Source organism: Salvelinus namaycush, chromosome 20 (genome assembly GCF_016432855.1).
Source record: "Salvelinus namaycush isolate Seneca chromosome 20, SaNama_1.0, whole genome shotgun sequence".
NCBI classification, from domain to species: Eukaryota; Metazoa; Chordata; class Actinopteri; order Salmoniformes; family Salmonidae; genus Salvelinus; species Salvelinus namaycush.
This window is the reverse complement of record NC_052326.1, coordinates 54362574-54380372: the sequence shown is the minus strand read 5'-3', so window position 1 is coordinate 54380372 and position 17799 is coordinate 54362574. Positions and strand designations below refer to the sequence as shown.

Genomic DNA, 17799 nt, shown 5'->3' with positions numbered 1-17799 from the left:
ATGATTTCATTTTCATTGGGGTTAACTAGAAAGTCATTTTCCATGGAACCAAATGTGCCAGACTTGCTTCAGCAGGCCACAAGTATTCTCATGGTAGTCGAAGAATTGTAGAATCAATTTCAGTTATTGGATTGCTGCCGTAAGTCCCATTAAATGACCCATTCATACAGAATACTATCCAGAGATAGGACAGCCGTAAAGTAGGTAAGGTAGAGATGTGATTGAGAAACGCTTCTCACGTTTATTGATATTGTTCATCAATAAATCTCAAACAATATTACATACATTAGACAATTATATGATAGAAAAATGAGGGAAGAAAAAAACCAAAGTTGTTCAATTAATTAATTATATTAATATGATAAAACTACTTTATTAAAAAGGAGTCCACTTCATTTGGACATCAGTGACATCATCAGTAGTTACTGTTTGATTGATTGACAGGTCCACTGATAGTTTCCATGGTGATTGACATCACAATCGGTTGGACATGGGATACATTGAAGAACAATCTTTACATCAAACTAGTCGCAAAATTCTGGTAACTTTTGCAAAATTCCCTGGGATTTCAAAATCCTGGCTGGATTTCCTGGTTATTCCCTTGTAATTCCAGGAATATTCCAAACAAGGATATCTGGAAAACCGGCAAATTTGGGGAAAGTTAAACGGAAATATTCAAACCTACCGCTCACCTTTAGTAGAGAAAGAAGTATATTTTACAATCTGGACATTTAACTCTATATCTCAGTACTCTAGTGGTCTTGGGGGAAAATACAATCGGATCAGTCACTGACAAAACAATTCCTCTTAAAAAGACAAGCAATAATATGTTTAGGCTTTGAATGAATCTCAAAAGTGCTTCCTTGATTCCTCACATCCTTTCCTCTCTCCTTCTCAACGTGTCAGAAACAAAGCAGGAGACCAGATAGGAAGAAGGTCTTTTAACAGTATCCTTTGATTATGAAATTAAATGGAACGGCTCACAAAGGGGATAGTTTCACAGACACTGTTGGGTCTAAACGATCGGCTTAACCAGAATCCTTAAGATCAAAACAAACATATATATTCTATTGACCAATGACGGTCCTAATCAAATCAACAGTCGAGCCAGTAGACTGGCAGCAGAAGAAGAGGTTGGCATCTGAGCATAAACATCCCAAATGGCACCATATTCCTTATTTAGTGCACTACTGTCAACCAGAGCCCCCAGTCAAATGTAGTGTACTAAATAGGGAATAGGGCCCTTAAGGCCCTGGTCAGAAGTAGGCCATTGTATAGGGAATAGGGTGCCATTTCAGACGCTGACTGTCTGTCCATTTCTACCACCATACTGGCAGGTAGCCAACCCAGAAACAACCCAGACCAGAATCAACCCAACCCAGAACCAACCCCTAAAACAGCCAGACCAGCCCAGAACCAACCCCTAAAACAGCCAGACCAGCCCAGAACCAACCCCTAAAACAGCCAGACCAGCCCAGAATCAACCCCTAAAACAGCCAGACCAGCCCAGAATCAACCCCTAAAACAGCCAGACCAGCCCAGAATCAACCCCTAAAACAGCCAGACCAGCCCAGAATCAACCCCTAAAACAGCCAGACCAGCCCAGAATCAACCCCTAAAACAGCCAGACCAGCCCAGAATCAACCCCTAAAACAGCCAGACCAGCCCAGAATCAACCCCTAAAACAGCCAGACCAGCCTAGAATCAACCCCTAAAACAGCCAGACCAGCCTAGAATCAACCCCTAAAACAGCCAGACCAGCCCAGAATCAACCCCTAAAACAGCCAGACCAGCCCAGAATCAACCCCTAAAACAGCCAGACCAGCCCAGAATCAACCCCTAAAACAGCCAGACCAGCCCAGAATCAACCCCTAAAACAGCCAGACCAGCCCAGAATCAACCCCTAAAACAGCCAGACCAGCCCAGAATCAACCCCTAAAACAGCCAGACCAGAATCATATACATACATATAAGAGGATTGAATCGGGGTCGGCAATATGGCAAAAATTGATCCTTTATTTATACAGGTTGGCCTCATTGAAACACAAAAATGTATTTTGCAAAGGAGACGTGTTTAAAAACTCCCCCTAACCCACCACAAGGCAAGGTGATGCTACTATCATACTGCATGTACCTCAACCAACTTTCAGATCTATTTAAGAGAGTCTAGGGTGGAGGAGCTAGGAATTGATTCAGATCTATTTAAGAGAGTCTAGGGTGGAGGAGCTAGGAATTGATTCAGATCTATTTAAGAGAGTCTAGGGTGGAGGAGCTAGGAATTGATTCAGATCTATTTAAGAGAGTCTAGGGTGGAGGAGCTAGGAATTGATTCAGATCTATTTAAGACAGTCTAGGGTGAAGGAGCTAGGAATTGATTCAGATCTATTTAAGAGAGTCTAGGGTGGAGGAGCTAGGAATTGATTCAGATCTATTTAAGAGAGTCTAGGGTGGAGGAGCTAGGAATTGATTCAGATCTATTTAAGAGAGTCTAGGGTGGAGGAGCTAGGAATTGATTCAGATCTATTTAAGAGAGTCTAGGGTGGAGGAGCTAGGAATTGATTCAGATCTATTTAAGAGAGTCTAGGGTGGAGGAGCTAGGAATTGATTCAGATCTAGTTAAGAGAGTCTAGGGTGAAGGAGCTAGGAATTGATTCAGATCTAGTTAAGAGAGTCTAGGGTGAAGGAGCTAGGAATTGATTCAGATCTAGTTAAGAGAGTCTAGGGTGGAGGAGCTAGGAATTGATTCAGATCTAGTTAAGAGAGTCTAGGGTGGAGGAGCTAGGAATTGATTCAGATCTAGTTAAGAGAGTCTAGGGTGGAGGAGCTAGGAATTGATTCAGATCTAGTTAAGAGAGTCTAGGGTGGAGGAGCTAGGAATTGATTCAGATCTAGTTAAGAGAGTCTAGGGTGGAGGAGCTAGGAATTGATTCAGATCTAGTTAAGAGAGTCTAGGGTGGAGGAGCTAGGAATTGATTCAGATCTAGTTAAGAGAGTCTAGGGTGGAGGAGCTAGGAATTGATTCAGATCTATTTAAGAGAGTCTAGGGTGGAGGAGCTAGGAATTGATTCAGATCTATTTAAGAGAGTCTAGGGTGGAGGAGCTAGGAATTGATTCAGATCTATTTAAGAGAGTCTAGGGTGGAGGAGCTAGGAATTGATTCAGATCTAGTTAAGAGAGTCTAGGGTGGAGGAGCTAGGAATTGATTCAGATCTAGTTAAGAGAGTCTAGGGTGAAGGAGCTAGGAATTGATTCAGATCTATTTAAGAGAGTCTAGGGTGGAGGAGCTAGGAATTGATTCAGATCTATTTAAGAGAGTCTAGGGTGAAGGAGCTAGGAATTGATTCAGATCTATTTAAGAGAGTCTAGGGTGGAGGAGCTAGGAATTGATTCAGATCTATTTAAGAGAGTCTAGGGTGGAGGAGCTAGGAATTGATTCAGATCTATTTAAGAGAGTCTAGGGTGGAGGAGCTAGGAATTGATTCAGATCTATTTAAGAGAGTCTAGGGTGGAGGAGCTAGGAATTGATTCAGATCTATTTAAGAGAGTCTAGGGTGGAGGAGCTAGGAATTGATTCAGATCTATTTAAGAGAGTCTAGGGTGGAGGAGCTAGGAATTGATTCAGATCTATTTAAGAGAGTCTAGGGTGGAGGAGCTAGGAATTGATTCAGATCTATTTAAGAGAGTCTAGGGTGGAGGAGCTAGGAATTGATTCAGATCTATTTAAGAGAGTCTAGGGTGGAGGAGCTAGGAATTGATTCAGATCTATTTAAGAGAGTCTAGGGTGGAGGAGCTAGGAATTGATTCAGATCTATTTAAGAGAGTCTAGGGTGGAGGAGCTAGGAATTGATTCAGATCTAGTTAAGAGAGTCTAGGGTGGAGGAGCTAGGAATTGATTCAGATCTAGTTAAGAGAGTCTAGGGTGGAGGAGCTAGGAATTGATTCAGATCTAGTTAAGAGAGTCTAGGGTGGAGGAGCTAGGAATTGATTCAGATCTAGTTAAGAGAGTCTAGGGTGGAGGAGCTAGGAATTGATTCAGATCTATTTAAGAGAGTCTAGGGTGGAGGAGCTAGGAATTGATTCAGATCTATTTAAGAGAGTCTAGGGTGGAGGAGCTAGGAATTGATTCAGATCTATTTAAGAGAGTCTAGGGTGGAGGAGCTAGGAATTGATTCAGATCTATTTAAGAGAGTCTAGGGTGGAGGAGCTAGGAATTGATTCAGATCTAGTTAAGAGAGTCTAGGGTGGAGGAGCTAGGAATTGATTCAGATCTAGTTAAGAGAGTCTAGGGTGGAGGAGCTAGGAATTGATTCAGATCTAGTTAAGAGAGTCTAGGGTGGAGGAGCTAGGAATTGATTCAGATCTAGTTAAGAGAGTCTAGGGTGGAGGAGCTAGGAATTGATTCAGATCTAGTTAAGAGAGTCTAGGGTGGAGGAGCTAGGAATTGATTCAGATCTAGTTAAGAGAGTCTAGGGTGGAGGAGCTAGGAATTGATTCAGATCTAGTTAAGAGAGTCTAGGGTGGAGGAGCTAGGAATTGATTCAGATCTAGTTAAGAGAGTCTAGGGTGGAGGAGCTAGGAATTGATTCAGATCTATTTAAGAGAGTCTAGGGTGGAGGAGCTAGGAATTGATTCAGATCTAGTTAAGAGAGTCTAGGGTGGAGGAGCTAGGAATTGATTCAGATCTAGTTAAGAGAGTCTAGGGTGGAGGAGCTAGGAATTGATTCAGATCTAGTTAAGAGAGTCTAGGGTGGAGGAGCTAGGAATTGATTCAGATCTAGTTAAGAGAGTCTAGGGTGGAGGAGCTAGGAATTGATTCAGATCTATTTAAGAGAGTCTAGGGTGGAGGAGCTAGGAATTGATTCAGATCTATTTAAGAGAGTCTAGGGTGGAGGAGCTAGGAATTGATTCAGATCTAGTTAAGAGAGTCTAGGGTGGAGGAGCTAGGAATTGATTCAGATCTATTTAAGAGAGTCTAGGGTGGAGGAGCTAGGAATTGATTCAGATCTAGTTAAGAGAGTCTAGGGTGGAGGAGCTAGGAATTGATTCAGATCTATTTAAGAGAGTCTAGGGTGGAGGAGCTAGGAATTGATTCTAGACCAGGCCGTAGCTAGCTAGTTGTCCTTGGTTTAAAATGTAAGCCCCCACTACCCAGACTCTAGCCTGGGTACCCTAGCCTGGGTACTAGTCTGTTTCTGCCTTCATTCCACTCCTCTGTGCTAAACATATAGCATATGACAGAGGACAAGGAGTGGAATGTTAGCAGAATCGGACCAGTACCCAGTACTACTAGAACCCGTCTCTGTGGCACTTCAAGCGCTTGAGGCCCGGTTCTAATAAAGCCCTGGTGGCCTGTCTGTTGTTCTAGAACTACATGATGATGCGTGGTTCAGGCACGGAGTCGGTGATGGACTTGTGAGGAAGCACATTGGCACCGTTGAGGTAGAGCTCATCGTTCACAATAACATCCTCCCCGAGGACTGTCACATTCTCCATACGCACCTGAGAGAGAGACACAGAGAGAGAGAGAGAGAGAGAGAGAGAGGGTGAGACAGTTAGATAAAATCCCTAGGACACATACTGTATACACGTGAAACACAGACATTTATTCAAAAACGTTATTTTCAAAATGTTTGAGCTGATGTGCGTTTGATGATTTTGGCTCAGCGTTTGGGACTAATCATTGCTCACAGACCTCAGTCACACACTGGAGATTATGTGAAATACTTTTCAGTGAGGGAAAAGAGAACACAGTCAGGGACAGACATAGATATGATCACGACGGGGAGAAACCCGACAAATATGTTCAGTTTCACTGGATATATTTTCTTCTGGATCAAACAGACCCCGCGGTCACACAGGCTGCGTTTATACAGGCCCGCCCAGATTCAGCTCTTATGTAAACAATTGGTCAAAATATCAGAATTGGGCTGCCTGTGTAAAACGCAGCCGTACTGTGTTTATGTGAAGTATATTGAAGTATGACTTGGTAGTCTGCAGCCTTTTGGGACAATTCCGTTGTGTCATATCCTGTGTACAGGACCAACCGAATCAACAAGCACGCCAAGTATTTGTGATGTCACACCTCCATATTACTCAGACAGGGTATGTGTTCCCATCAGTGGAGTCATGTTAATATAGAAGTTGATGGTGTCCTCCACCACCCCCACAAAATAACACGTTCCATATCACAGCTATTCTATTAATATACACTACCGTTCAAAAGTTTGGGGTCACTTAGAAATGTCCTTGTTTTTGATAGAAAAGCTCATATTTTTGTCTATGAAAATAACATCAAATTGATCAGAAATACAGTGTAGACATCGAGAGCATCCTGTCGGGCTGTATCACCGCCTGGTACGGCAACTGCTCCGCCCACAACCGTAAGGCTCTCCAGAGGGTAGTGAGGTCTGCACAACGCATCACCGGGGGCAAACTACCTGCCCTCCAGGACACCTACACCACCCGATGTCACAGGAAGGCCATAAAGATCATCAAGGACAAATACCACCTGAGCCACTGCCTGTTCATCCCGCTATCATCCAGAAGGCGAGGTCAGTACAGGTGCATCAAAGCGGGGACCGAGAGACTGAAAAACAGCTTCTATCTCAAGGCCATCCGACTGTTAAACAGCCACCACTAACATTTAGTGGCCGCTGCCTACATACTGACTCAACTCCAGCCACTTTAATAATGGGAATTGATGGAAATGTATGTAAAAAATATATCACTAGCCACTTTAAAACAATGCCACTTAATATAATGTTTACATACCCTACATTACTCATCTCATATGTATATACTGTACTCTATATCATCTACTGCATCTTGCCATCTTTATGTCATACATGTATCACTAGCCACTTTAAACTATGCCACTTTATGTTTATATACCCTACATTACTCATCTCATATGTATATACTGTACTCTATACCATCTACTGCATCTTGCCTATGCCGTTCTGTACCATCACTCATTCATATATCTTTATGTACATATTCTTTATCCCTTTACACTTGTGTGTATAAGGTAGTAGTTGTGGAATTGTTAGGTTAGATTACTCGTTGGTTATTACTGCATTGTCGGAACTAGAAGCACAAGCATTTCGCTACACTCACATTAACATCTGCTAACCATGTGTATGTGACAAATAAAATTTGATTTGATATTGTTGTTAATGACTATTGTAGCTGGAAACGACAGATTTTTAATGGAATATCTAAATAGGCGTACAGATGTCCATTATCAGCAACCATCACTCCTGTGTTCCAATGGCACGTTGTGTTAGCTAATCCAAGTTTATCATTTTAAAAGACTAATTGATCATTAGAAAACCCTTTTGCAATGATGTTAGCACAGCTGAAAACTGTTGTCCTGATTAAAGAAGCAATAAAACTGGCCTTTTTTTAGACTAGTTGAGTATACAGTCCTCTACTCCTCTTCAAATAATATCTCTGTGGTATTATTACACAGATATAACTATATTCAACAGGGTCTAATCACCCACTGTGTGTGTGTGTGTGTGTGTCTCCTCTCTACTCACCCACTGTGTGTGTGTGTGTGTGTGTCTCCTCTCTACTCACCCACTGTGTGTGTGTGTGTGTGTCTCCTCTCTACTCACCCACTGTGTGTGTGTGTGTGTGTGTCTCCTCTACTCACCCACTGTGTGTGTGTGTGTGTGTGTGTCTCCTCTCTACTCACCCACTGTGTGTGTGTGTGTGTGTGTCTCCTCTCTACTCACCCACTGTGTGTGTGTGTGTGTGTGTCTCCTCTCTACTCACCCACTGTGTGTGTGTGTGTCTCCTCTCTACTCACCCACTGTGTGTGTGTGTGTCTCCTCTCTACTCACCCACTGTGTGTGTGTGTGTCTCCTCTCTACTCACCCACTGTGTGTGTGTGTGTCTCCTCTCTACTCACCCACTGTCCTACGGAGGAGCTCCACCCTACGATGCAGGACTCGAGCCAAGAGTGTGATCTGACCCTTGACCCCTTCAGTACCGTACACCTTTTTATCCTGACCCCGTCCTCCAACACCACCCCCGCCCCGATGGTCACGTTGGGCCCGATGGTGCAGTTCTCCCCTATCTGGGCAGTAGGATCCTGGACCAGAACACAGAGCAATGACAGGTTAGAATATGGCATGTATTCATAAAGCTAATCTTGGATCAGGTCCATTCTGTCCATATGAATCGTATTCATTATGGATCTAAAGGGTAAACTGATCCGAGATCAGCACACCGACAACAATGAGCCTGGTTATATCTGATTTTCTGACAAGGCTCCCTCTGGTGGGATGTGTCTGTAACTGCAGGGACATACCACATGTGTAACTTATTTATACAGTAATTGATGGAATGGACTAAAATCCTACACCGGTGAATGTCTATATGTTGTGGCTAAGTCCAGACACAAACACTAGGCCCTCAAGATCTGAAAGGTGTCAGCAAAATGGAGGAGCCACCACCACCAAGCCAACCAGAGGGCAGCTAAATGGAGGAGCCACCACCACCAAGCCAACCAGAGGGCAGCTAAATGGAGGAGCCACCACCACCAAGCCAACCAGAGGGCAGCTAAATGGAGGAACCACCACCACCAAGCCAACCAGAGGGCAGCTAAATGGAGGAACCACCACCACCAAGCCAACCAGAGGGCAGCTAAATGGAGGAACCACCGCCACCAAGCCAACCAGAGGGCAGCTAAATGGAGGAGCCACCACCAAGCCAACCAGAGGGCAGCTAAATGGAGGAACCACCACCACCAAGCCAACCAGAGGGCAGCTAAATGGAGGAACCACCACCACCAAGCCAACCAGAGGGCAGCTAAATGGAGGAACCACCACCACCAAGCCAACCAGAGGGCAGCTAAATGGAGGAGCCACCACCACCAAGCCAACCAGAGGGCAGCTAAATGGAGGAACCACCACCACCAAGCCAACCAGAGGGCAGCTAAATGGAGGAACCACCACCACCAAGCCAACCAGAGGGCAGCTAAATGGAGGAGCCACCACCACCAAGCCAACCAGAGGGCAGCTAAATGGAGGAACCACCATCATACTACTACAATGTTTTTGTCAGGTCTGCCTGTCTTGTTGAACGGAGATATATGATCCGGTGTCAGACTGGTTGACTCACCACCAGTACGTTACCCAGGAACCCAGGCCCAGTCTTCAGTCTGTCAGGTGTGTGTTGTCGTACAGACTGCAGGTACATACACATCCCTGTCAGGAAGTCCTTAGGCTGACCAATGTCCATCCAGAACCCTTGTAGCTCCATTGCGTAGAGATGGTTCTCCTCAGCCATGAACGGGAAGATCTCTTTCTCAATAGAGGTGGGCCTGAGCTGGAAGAATACAATATACACAGAGTGTAAAAAAATAACATGAACACCTGCTCTTTCCATGACATAGACTGACCAGATGAAAGTTATGGTCCCTTACTGATGTCAAAGAAGGATTTTTAAGCCTTGAGACATGGATTGTGTATGTGTGCCATTCAGAGGGTGAACGGGCAAAACAAAAGATTTAAAGTGCCTTTGAACGGGGTATGGTAGTAGGTGCCAGGGCGCACCGGTTTGAGTGTTTCAAGAACTGCAACACGGCTGGGATTTTAACGCTAAACAGTCTCCTGTGTGTATCAAGAATGGTCCACCACCCAAAGGACATTCAGCCAACTTGACACATCTGTGAGGAAGCATTGGAGGCAACATGGGCCAGCATCCCTGTGGAACGCTTTCGACACCTTGCAGAGTCCATGCCGCAACGACTCGAGGCGTTTCTAATGTCTTGTACACACAGTGTACATGCCACAATCCACTTTTGCACACCATTTTATCCAACGTGACTTACAGTACAGTGAGTGGAAACATTTTTCAGAACATCGGCTGAATGTTACAAAATAGATTCTAAAAACGGTTTTCTTTACTAGCTGTGTCGAAACATCATATTAAATGTGATAAATGAAAGAGGTTTCACATCTGCACTAACCTCGATCCTCTTGAGCATGGTTGGGCTAAAGACATACATCCCAGCGTTGATCTTGTTGGAGACGAACACCTGGGGCTTCTCCACGAATCGGTGGATACGTCCGCTCTCTACCTCGTACATCACCACGCCATACTTCGACGGCTCCTCTACCTTCGTCACCTAGGAACAGACAGTCACCAGCGCTGGTTTGAAAACGGACTACATTGCGGTCTACCAATCACCTTGCATCACCAATAACAACTCATTAGAGGTCTTGTCTTGCGCAAGCTGATCCCCTGAAACAGTTTGACAGTGTTGATTGGCCTGCTCTAAAAGCAAGGCTCCCTCACTCCTGATAGGTTTATAAGCAATGTGGTAGTATTTCCACCTTGCCGTCCGATAGGCTGGTAATTTTTCACCATATGGCTTACACCCAGCCAATCCTCTCAGATCTACAGGAGTATCTAGGATGGTCGGGAGCTACAGGGCCAACATGAACAGTTTCACTTACCACAATGGTTCCCTCTCTGCCGTGGTGCTTGTGGAACTTTAACATGTCCTCGAAGGGGAAGTCACAGATTACGTCACTGTTGAGGACGAAGAATGGCTCGTCGTTGTCTGTTAGCAGCTCTCTGGCCAGAGCAAGAGGACCGGCTGGGGGGGGGGGGGGGGGGGGCGGGACAAGGAAAACACACACTCTGGGTTAACAATTCTATTTAACTTTGTTAAATATCCGTCAGGATAAAAGGACATACAAAAACTGGAGGTGAACAGCTCAATTCTATTCAATCAACTTGATTTTTATGCCAATGAAAAGGATATATTTCTGCTGGGTTGAAAATGGCCATATGTATTTATTTAACTAGGCAAGTCCGTTAAGAACAAATTCTTATTTACGATGACGGCCATACACCATAGGATACATGGTAGAACATTCATACTGTAGCCTCAGAATGTCCTCACATTATGTTGTAGTTCAAGAGTAGTGCCCTGATGTCCTGAACATGTGACCACTGACCACCAACCAGACCATTGCAGTCAGTCCCTATTCACCGGTAAGACTGTCGAACGTCTGCTGGCCCGATAGTACTTAGCATCTCTGAACAGAGTGCCGACCGTAATTTGTAAACCAACTGCAAACTGATTATATAATATACAAAAATACATTTTTTTTAACGCAACATGGAACAATTTTCTAAGATTTGACCGAGTTAGTTCATATAACGAAATCAGTCAATTTAAATAAATTCTTTAGGCTCTAATCTATGGATTTCACATGACTGCGAATACAGATATGCAGCTGTTGGTCATAGAAACCTTAAAAAAGGTAGGGGTGTGGATCAGAAAACCAGTCAGTATCTGGTGTGACCACCATTTGCCTCATGCAGCGCTACACATCTCCTTCGCATAGAGTTGATCAGGATGTTGATTGTGGCCTGTGGAACGTTGTCCCACTCCTCTTCAATGGCTGTGTGAAGTTGCTGGATATTGGCGGGAACTGGAACACGTCAATCTAGAGCATCCCAAACATGCTTAGTGGGTGTCATGGCTGGTGAGTATACAGGCCATGGAAGAACTGGGACATGGGGCCGTGCATTATCATGCTGAAACATGATGTGATGGCAACGAATGAATGGCACGACATTGTCCGTAGCTTATGCCTGCCTATACCAAAACCCCACCGCCAACATGGGGCACTCTGTTCACAACGTTGACATCAGCAAACCGCTCACCCACACGACGCCATACACGTGACGTGGTCTGAGGTTGTGAGGCCAGTTGGACATACTGCCAAATTCTCTAAAACAACTTCGGAGGCGGCTTATGGTAGAGAAATTAACATTAAATTCTCTGGCAACAGCTCTGGTGGACATTCCTGCAGTCAGCATGCCAACTGCACGCTCCCTCAAAACTTGAGACATCTGTGGCATTGTGTTGTGTGACAAAACTGCACATTTTAGAGTGTCCTTTTATTGTCCCCAGCACAAGGTGTTTAATTTTTTCAAATTATATTTTGAAAGAGAAAGCAAAGTACTTTAAGTTTATGTTTTCGTTTCAGTCTCTTCCATCTCCACTAACCGAAGCTAATTGTATGGATTTTTTTGCTATTAATAATGTTAAATTAACAGCTGTACAGAAAGACTCCTGTGAAGGCCAAATTACAGAGGAGGAACTTCTTGATGCAATTAAAGCCTTTAAGGATGGGAAAACTCCAGGGCTGGATGGCATACCAGTGGAGGTATACAAAACTTTTTTTGATATAATCAGATGGCCATTATTAGAATGTTTTAACCACTCCTATATAAAACGGTAGATTATCAGATACTCAACAAGAAGGTCCGATTTCATTATTACTGAAACAGGACCCAAGTGGTAAATATAAAGATCCATTAAAAAAAAATGGATGCCTCTTACACTTCAGTGTTGTGAAGCAAAAATTCTAGCTGAAAAGGAAATAACCTCCCAAACAGCATTATTTTTAAAACAAACCATAAGTTGGTTGCAATTTCAATTTTATTCACCAAAAAAAAAGTAAAAAATAATACAACAAATATTGTGGTTAAACTCAAATATATTAGATTTTTTTTTGAATTTTTATTAAAAAGGTATAATGTTCGCAAATTATATCATAAATAGGACTGGTGGAGTTGTCACACATGCAGCTAACACAAATATAGGGAAACTTTTGCTCTACCCAAAATTACCTCCAACTAATTGCAGCATTACCGCAAAAATGGAAGAGGCAAGTGGAAGTGGGGAAAAGTAAGGAACTTGTCTGTCGGCCCTGCATTAAAAACCATAATTGGTTAAAGAAAATGGTGATAAATAAAAAAGTATAGCAGTTTAATTTAAGCACTAAAAAAAAAAAATTGACAGCTGTGCCATACAGGATTGCAAAATAGTTGGGAAGATATTTGACGTACCGATTCCATGGCACACGGTTTGTGAGCTGAGGATGCCGGATTCAAATTTGAATTATTATACAAAATCCTTGCAATCAATAGAATGTTATTTATATGGGGGATACAACATTCCCAGCTCTGCATATTTTGCTGCGAAGAGACAGTCATTAGATCATCTGTTTTGGTACTGTCCATATGTCGCTTATTTTCGGTCACAAATTGCAACAAACAGCAATGGCTAAAGAATTGTTATTTTATTTAACTAAGCAAGTCAGTTAAGAACAAATTCTTATTTACAATGACGGCCTACCCCGGCCAAACCCGGACGACGCTGGGCCAATTGCGCGCCGCCCTATGGGACTCCCAATCACGGCCGGATGTGATACAGACTGGATTTGAACCAGGGACTGTAGTGACGCCTCTTGCACTGAGATGCAGTGCCTTAGACCGCTGCGCCCCTCGGGAGCCCAAAATTGCAACATTTACCTGGAGATAACTCTCCAGATAGCACTACTGGGTGATCTGAAAAATCAAGTCAATTGATCAATAATATAATAATTATTTTAGCAGAAAGGTTTATATTTAATTTATAAATCTGTAGAAATTATGAGAATAGAAAGGTTCAGAACTTGTGAAAGATAACAGCACAGTTGAAAAATATATGGCTAACAGAAATCCAATATGGATGGTGTTCTGAGATAGATGGGAGGAGTTGAACGGAGCTGAATGTTGGGAACAATAACAACTAGATAACTCATGTAAAACAGTGTGTCCATAAAACATATCAAGTAAACACAATGATATAGTAACTTGCTGACTTAACTCTAGAATGCCTACTTCAAGTGTTTTAGTACTAGTCTGTAATCTCAGGACTTAACCTACGCCCTTTTTTTTTTTTTTTTTACTTTTGTTCTTTACTTTTGTGAAAGAAATAGATAGGAGAGGTTGAGGAAGGACAGGAGTAAAAAAATAAATAATAATAATAATATAACTATTGTGAAATAGACTGGGCCCATAAAATGTATAAGCAGGAAGTAGAAGCCTAAGAGTGGTTGTTCACTAGTTAACTCCAATTAGGGGAGGTAGGGTTTGAAAGTAATAAAGGAAAATATATTTATTTAATGATTTGTGTGTGTGTACATATATATATGCAAAAAAATGTATGGGGGATTGGAAGTGATGCAGACAATTATATTGATGGAAGCTACAATCTATCTGCAATATTAAAGCTGATCTACCCCCCCCCTCCCAAAAAAAATATTATATTAAAATAAGATACCGCACGAACGGCCCTGTACTATGCACACCGACAAATGGTCTGGTGAGATTTCTCCCTAACTTGTAGGAGCAGACTAATGACTGTATACACCCCAGCTGATCAGCAGGTCGTACCTGTTCCAAGCGGTTCCTTCTCATGTGACAGGGAGATTCTAATACCAAGCTGTAAAACAGAAAACAGTACATGTGTCAAGTGCTTAGTAATTTGTTTAGACAAAAAAAGCTAAAATACAAAACAATACATACATTGACAATAGGAAAAAGCCTTACCCTCTCTTCCTGAACCCTCATCTCTCGCTCCAACAGATCGGACATGTAACTGACAGCCAGGATCACATGGTTAACTCCAGCCTGTCGACAGTCAGACACAGAATAAACAACATACACTTCACTTTCCTGGATACAAAAACGTTTTATTATGCTGAGGGTACAGTAAGGAATAAGTAGTCCTACTCTGTGTACACTGTACTAGAGTAGGTAGGTAGGGCCATTTACACTGTACTGGAGTAGGTACAGTTGAAGTCGGAAGTTTACATACACCTTAGCCAAATACATTTAAACTCAGTTTTGCACAATTCCTGACATTTAATCCTAGTAAAAAGTCCCTGTCTTAGGTCAGTTAGGATCACCACTATTTTAAGAATGTGAAATGTCAGAATAATAGTGGAGAGAATGATGTATTTCAGCTTTTATTTCATTCATCACATTCCCAGTGGGTCAGAAGTTTGCATACACTCAAGTAGTATTTGGAAGCATTGCCTTTACATTGTTTAACTTGGGTCAAACGTTTTGGGTAGCCTTCCACAAGCTTCCCACAATAAGTTGGGTAAATTTTGGCCCATTCCACTTGACAGAGCTGGTGTAACTGAGTCTGGTTTGTAGGCCTCCTTGCTCGCACACGCTTCTTCAGTTCTGCCCACAAATGTTTTACTATAGGATTGAGGTCAGGGCTTTGTGATGGCCACTCCAATACCTTGACTTTGTTGTCCTTAAGCCATTTTGCCACAACTTTGGAAGTATGCTTGGGGTCATTGTTCATTTGGAAGACCCATTTGCGACCAAGCTTTAACTTTCTGACTGATGTCTTGAGATGTTGCTTCAATATATCCACATAATTTCCCTTCCTCATAATGCCATCTATTTTGTGAAGTGCACCAGTCCCTCCTGCAGTAAAGCACCCCCACAACATGATGCTGCCACCCCTGTGCTTCACGGTTGGGATGGGGTTCTTCGGCTTGCAAGCCTCCCCCTTTTTCCTCCAAACATAACGATGGTCATTAAGGCCAAACAGTTCTATTTTTGTTTCATCAGACCTGAGGACATTTCACCAAAAAGTACAATCTTTGTCCCCATGTGCAGTTGTAAACTGTAGTCTGGCTGTTTTATGGAGGTTTTGGAGCAGTGGCTTCTTCCTTGCTGAGTGGCCTTTCAGGTTATGTCGATATAAGACTCGTTTTACTGTGGATATAGATACTTTTGTACCCGTTGCTCCAGCATCTTCACAAGGTCCTTTGCTGTTGTTCTGGGATTAATTTGCACTTTTCGCACCAAAGTACGTTCATCTCTAGGAGACAGAACGCGTCTCCTTCCTGAGCGGTATGACGGCTGTGTGGTCCCATGGTGTTTATACTTGCGTACTATTGTTTGTACAGATGAACGTGGTACCTTCAGGCGTTTGGAAATTGCTCCCAAGGATGAACTAGACTAGTGGAGGTCTACAACTTTTCTTCTGAGGTCTTGGCTGATTTCTTTTGATTTTCCCATCATGTAAAGCAAAGACACACTGAGTTTGAAGGTAGGCCTTGAAATACATCCACAGGTACACCTCCAATTGACTCGAATGATGTCAGAAGCTTCTAAAGCCATGACATCCTTTTCTGGAATTGTCCAAGCTGTTTAAAGGCACAGTCAACTTAGTGTATGTAAACTTCTGACCCACTGGAATTGTGATAGTGAATTATAAGTAAAATAATCTGTCTGCAAAAATTTGTTGGAAAATTTACTTGTGTCATGCACAAAGTAGATGTCCTAACCGACTTGCCAAATATAGTTTGTGGAGTGGTTGATTTTTTTTTTTTAATGACCTAAGTGTATGTAAACTTCTGACTTCAACTGTAGATACAGCCATTTACACTGTACTGGAGTAGGTAGGTACAGTCACTATACATATGATCAATGATGTATAATTGTGAATGAATATTCACAATGACAGGTTGTAAGAGTCACTAACCTTGACCAGGGCTTCAACTTGATGCAGAAGGATGGGTTTGTTAGCAAACTCCACCAGTGGTTTAGGGACACTGAGGGTTAAAGGTCTGAGTCTAGTCCCATAGCCACCAACTAGGATCAGAGCTTTCATCTTGGCCCAGTACGAGATGGGGTCATCAATGAGTTAAAGAGATCAGGATGGCCGAGAGCATCAAGTCCTGGGAGATTGAGGTTATAGTGGTGCCTAGATACAATAATCAAAACATGTGACATGAGTGAATCATCCATTACTGTACTAGAACAGTCATACACATGCAACACTGGATTCAGAGGTGTAACTGTAAAGAAGTGTGTTCAGAAACAATCGCTGTTTAGATTGAAATGTAATGCCTAAACCATGGCTGAAAATGTGTAATTTTTGGTTTATCCCTTAACAGTTGTTATATTTATAACAAGAGCAAGTGTTGACAGTGTCATGGGCGGTCACCCTCATTCACTCCCCTAGTAAGCGATTGCCCTTGCTGGTACAATGTAAATAACCTTACAACATACTCGAAACCATGTATTGTTCCTGAATACACCCCAGCCAGCTAACTACGTGCACCTTTACAATAGTTAGTTCTTCTGCCTTCCTCAGTCCTGGTAGCAAGTTAGCTGATCAGCTAACTAACTGTCTGTCTAGACAAATACACCGTGATAACAACAAAGATGTTCAGCTGATACGAGTAAACAATCACAGTGGTTTCAACTCACAGGAAGCTTATTTAGTTAATTAACTACCTAAGTTAGATAGTTAAGTTAGCGTCCTGTCTTGGTTAGCTAGCTATCGAAGATAGCTAAATGAATGAAATATGAAACCAGCAAATTAAATAACCATTAAACATTTTTGATGGAGAGTTCAGGCAATTCAAACGATCTCTTTGAAAAGAAAGAAAACTATAAATAAACTCTAAATCTCTAGCTAATCAAACTTCATACATCTACCTAGCTAACGTACAGTAAGTAGCTCCCTAGCCAACAATCGTTAACGTTAGTTGGCTAGCTAGCTGGATGGTAGCTAAATCAACAACAAAGTACAAAAAGACAAACAAAACTCACTCAAAAAGTTAATAAATCCTTTGCCAACTTGTTTCTTCAAAGCGTCAAGAAACACCTAGAACTGAGCATGTATCTATATGACACGTAACCACTAAACAACATGTAAAACGGGTTTTAAATCCTTGAATGACAAGACAAGAAACACTTCAAAATCTGTACGAGTGGGCGGATCTAGACCACAATGCCTTTCGACTACAACTGTTGACGTAAAAGGGACGTTGGAATAAAATATGCCCTTCACATTTGCCATTGTGGCTCAAAAAACATAATTGTGGATATAATATGAATTTATTTAAGACTATACGAGTGCATAGTATTATCGGGATCTCTAAACATGCGTTTTATTTAGCGTTT

At 42.4% G+C, this 17799-nt stretch overlaps 1 protein-coding gene across 1 annotated transcript; it reads right to left on the bottom strand.

Annotated features, from left to right (window-relative positions):
* Positions 1–221: 221 nt before the first annotated feature.
* gmppb (GDP-mannose pyrophosphorylase B) lies at positions 222–17615 on the bottom strand. Its single transcript, XM_039016564.1, has 9 exons — positions 17446–17615; positions 16370–16591; positions 14410–14490; positions 14254–14302; positions 10470–10612; positions 9980–10138; positions 9130–9336; positions 7916–8098; positions 222–5499 (listed from the first exon to the last, which is right to left on the bottom strand). Exons 2-9 carry the CDS (start codon positions 16496–16498, stop codon positions 5368–5370), a joined length of 1083 nt encoding a protein of 360 aa, XP_038872492.1. The 5' UTR covers positions 16499–16591; positions 17446–17615; the 3' UTR covers positions 222–5367.
* Positions 17616–17799: the final 184 nt, after the last annotated feature.

Excerpts from the sequence above, each read along its gene's own strand:
- gmppb (XM_039016564.1), bottom strand. The coding sequence starts at position 16,498 with ATGAAAGCTCTGATCCTAGTTGGTGGCTATGGGACTAGACTCAGACCT. Across the intron at positions 14,303-14,409 it reads TGAGGGTTCAGGAAGAGAGG|CTTGGTATTAGAATCTCCCT; the intron begins GTAAGGCTTTTT and ends TCTGTTTTACAG. Across the intron at positions 10,139-10,469 it reads GCAGAGAGGGAACCATTGTG|GTGACGAAGGTAGAGGAGCC; the intron begins GTAAGTGAAACT and ends GTCTGTTCCTAG.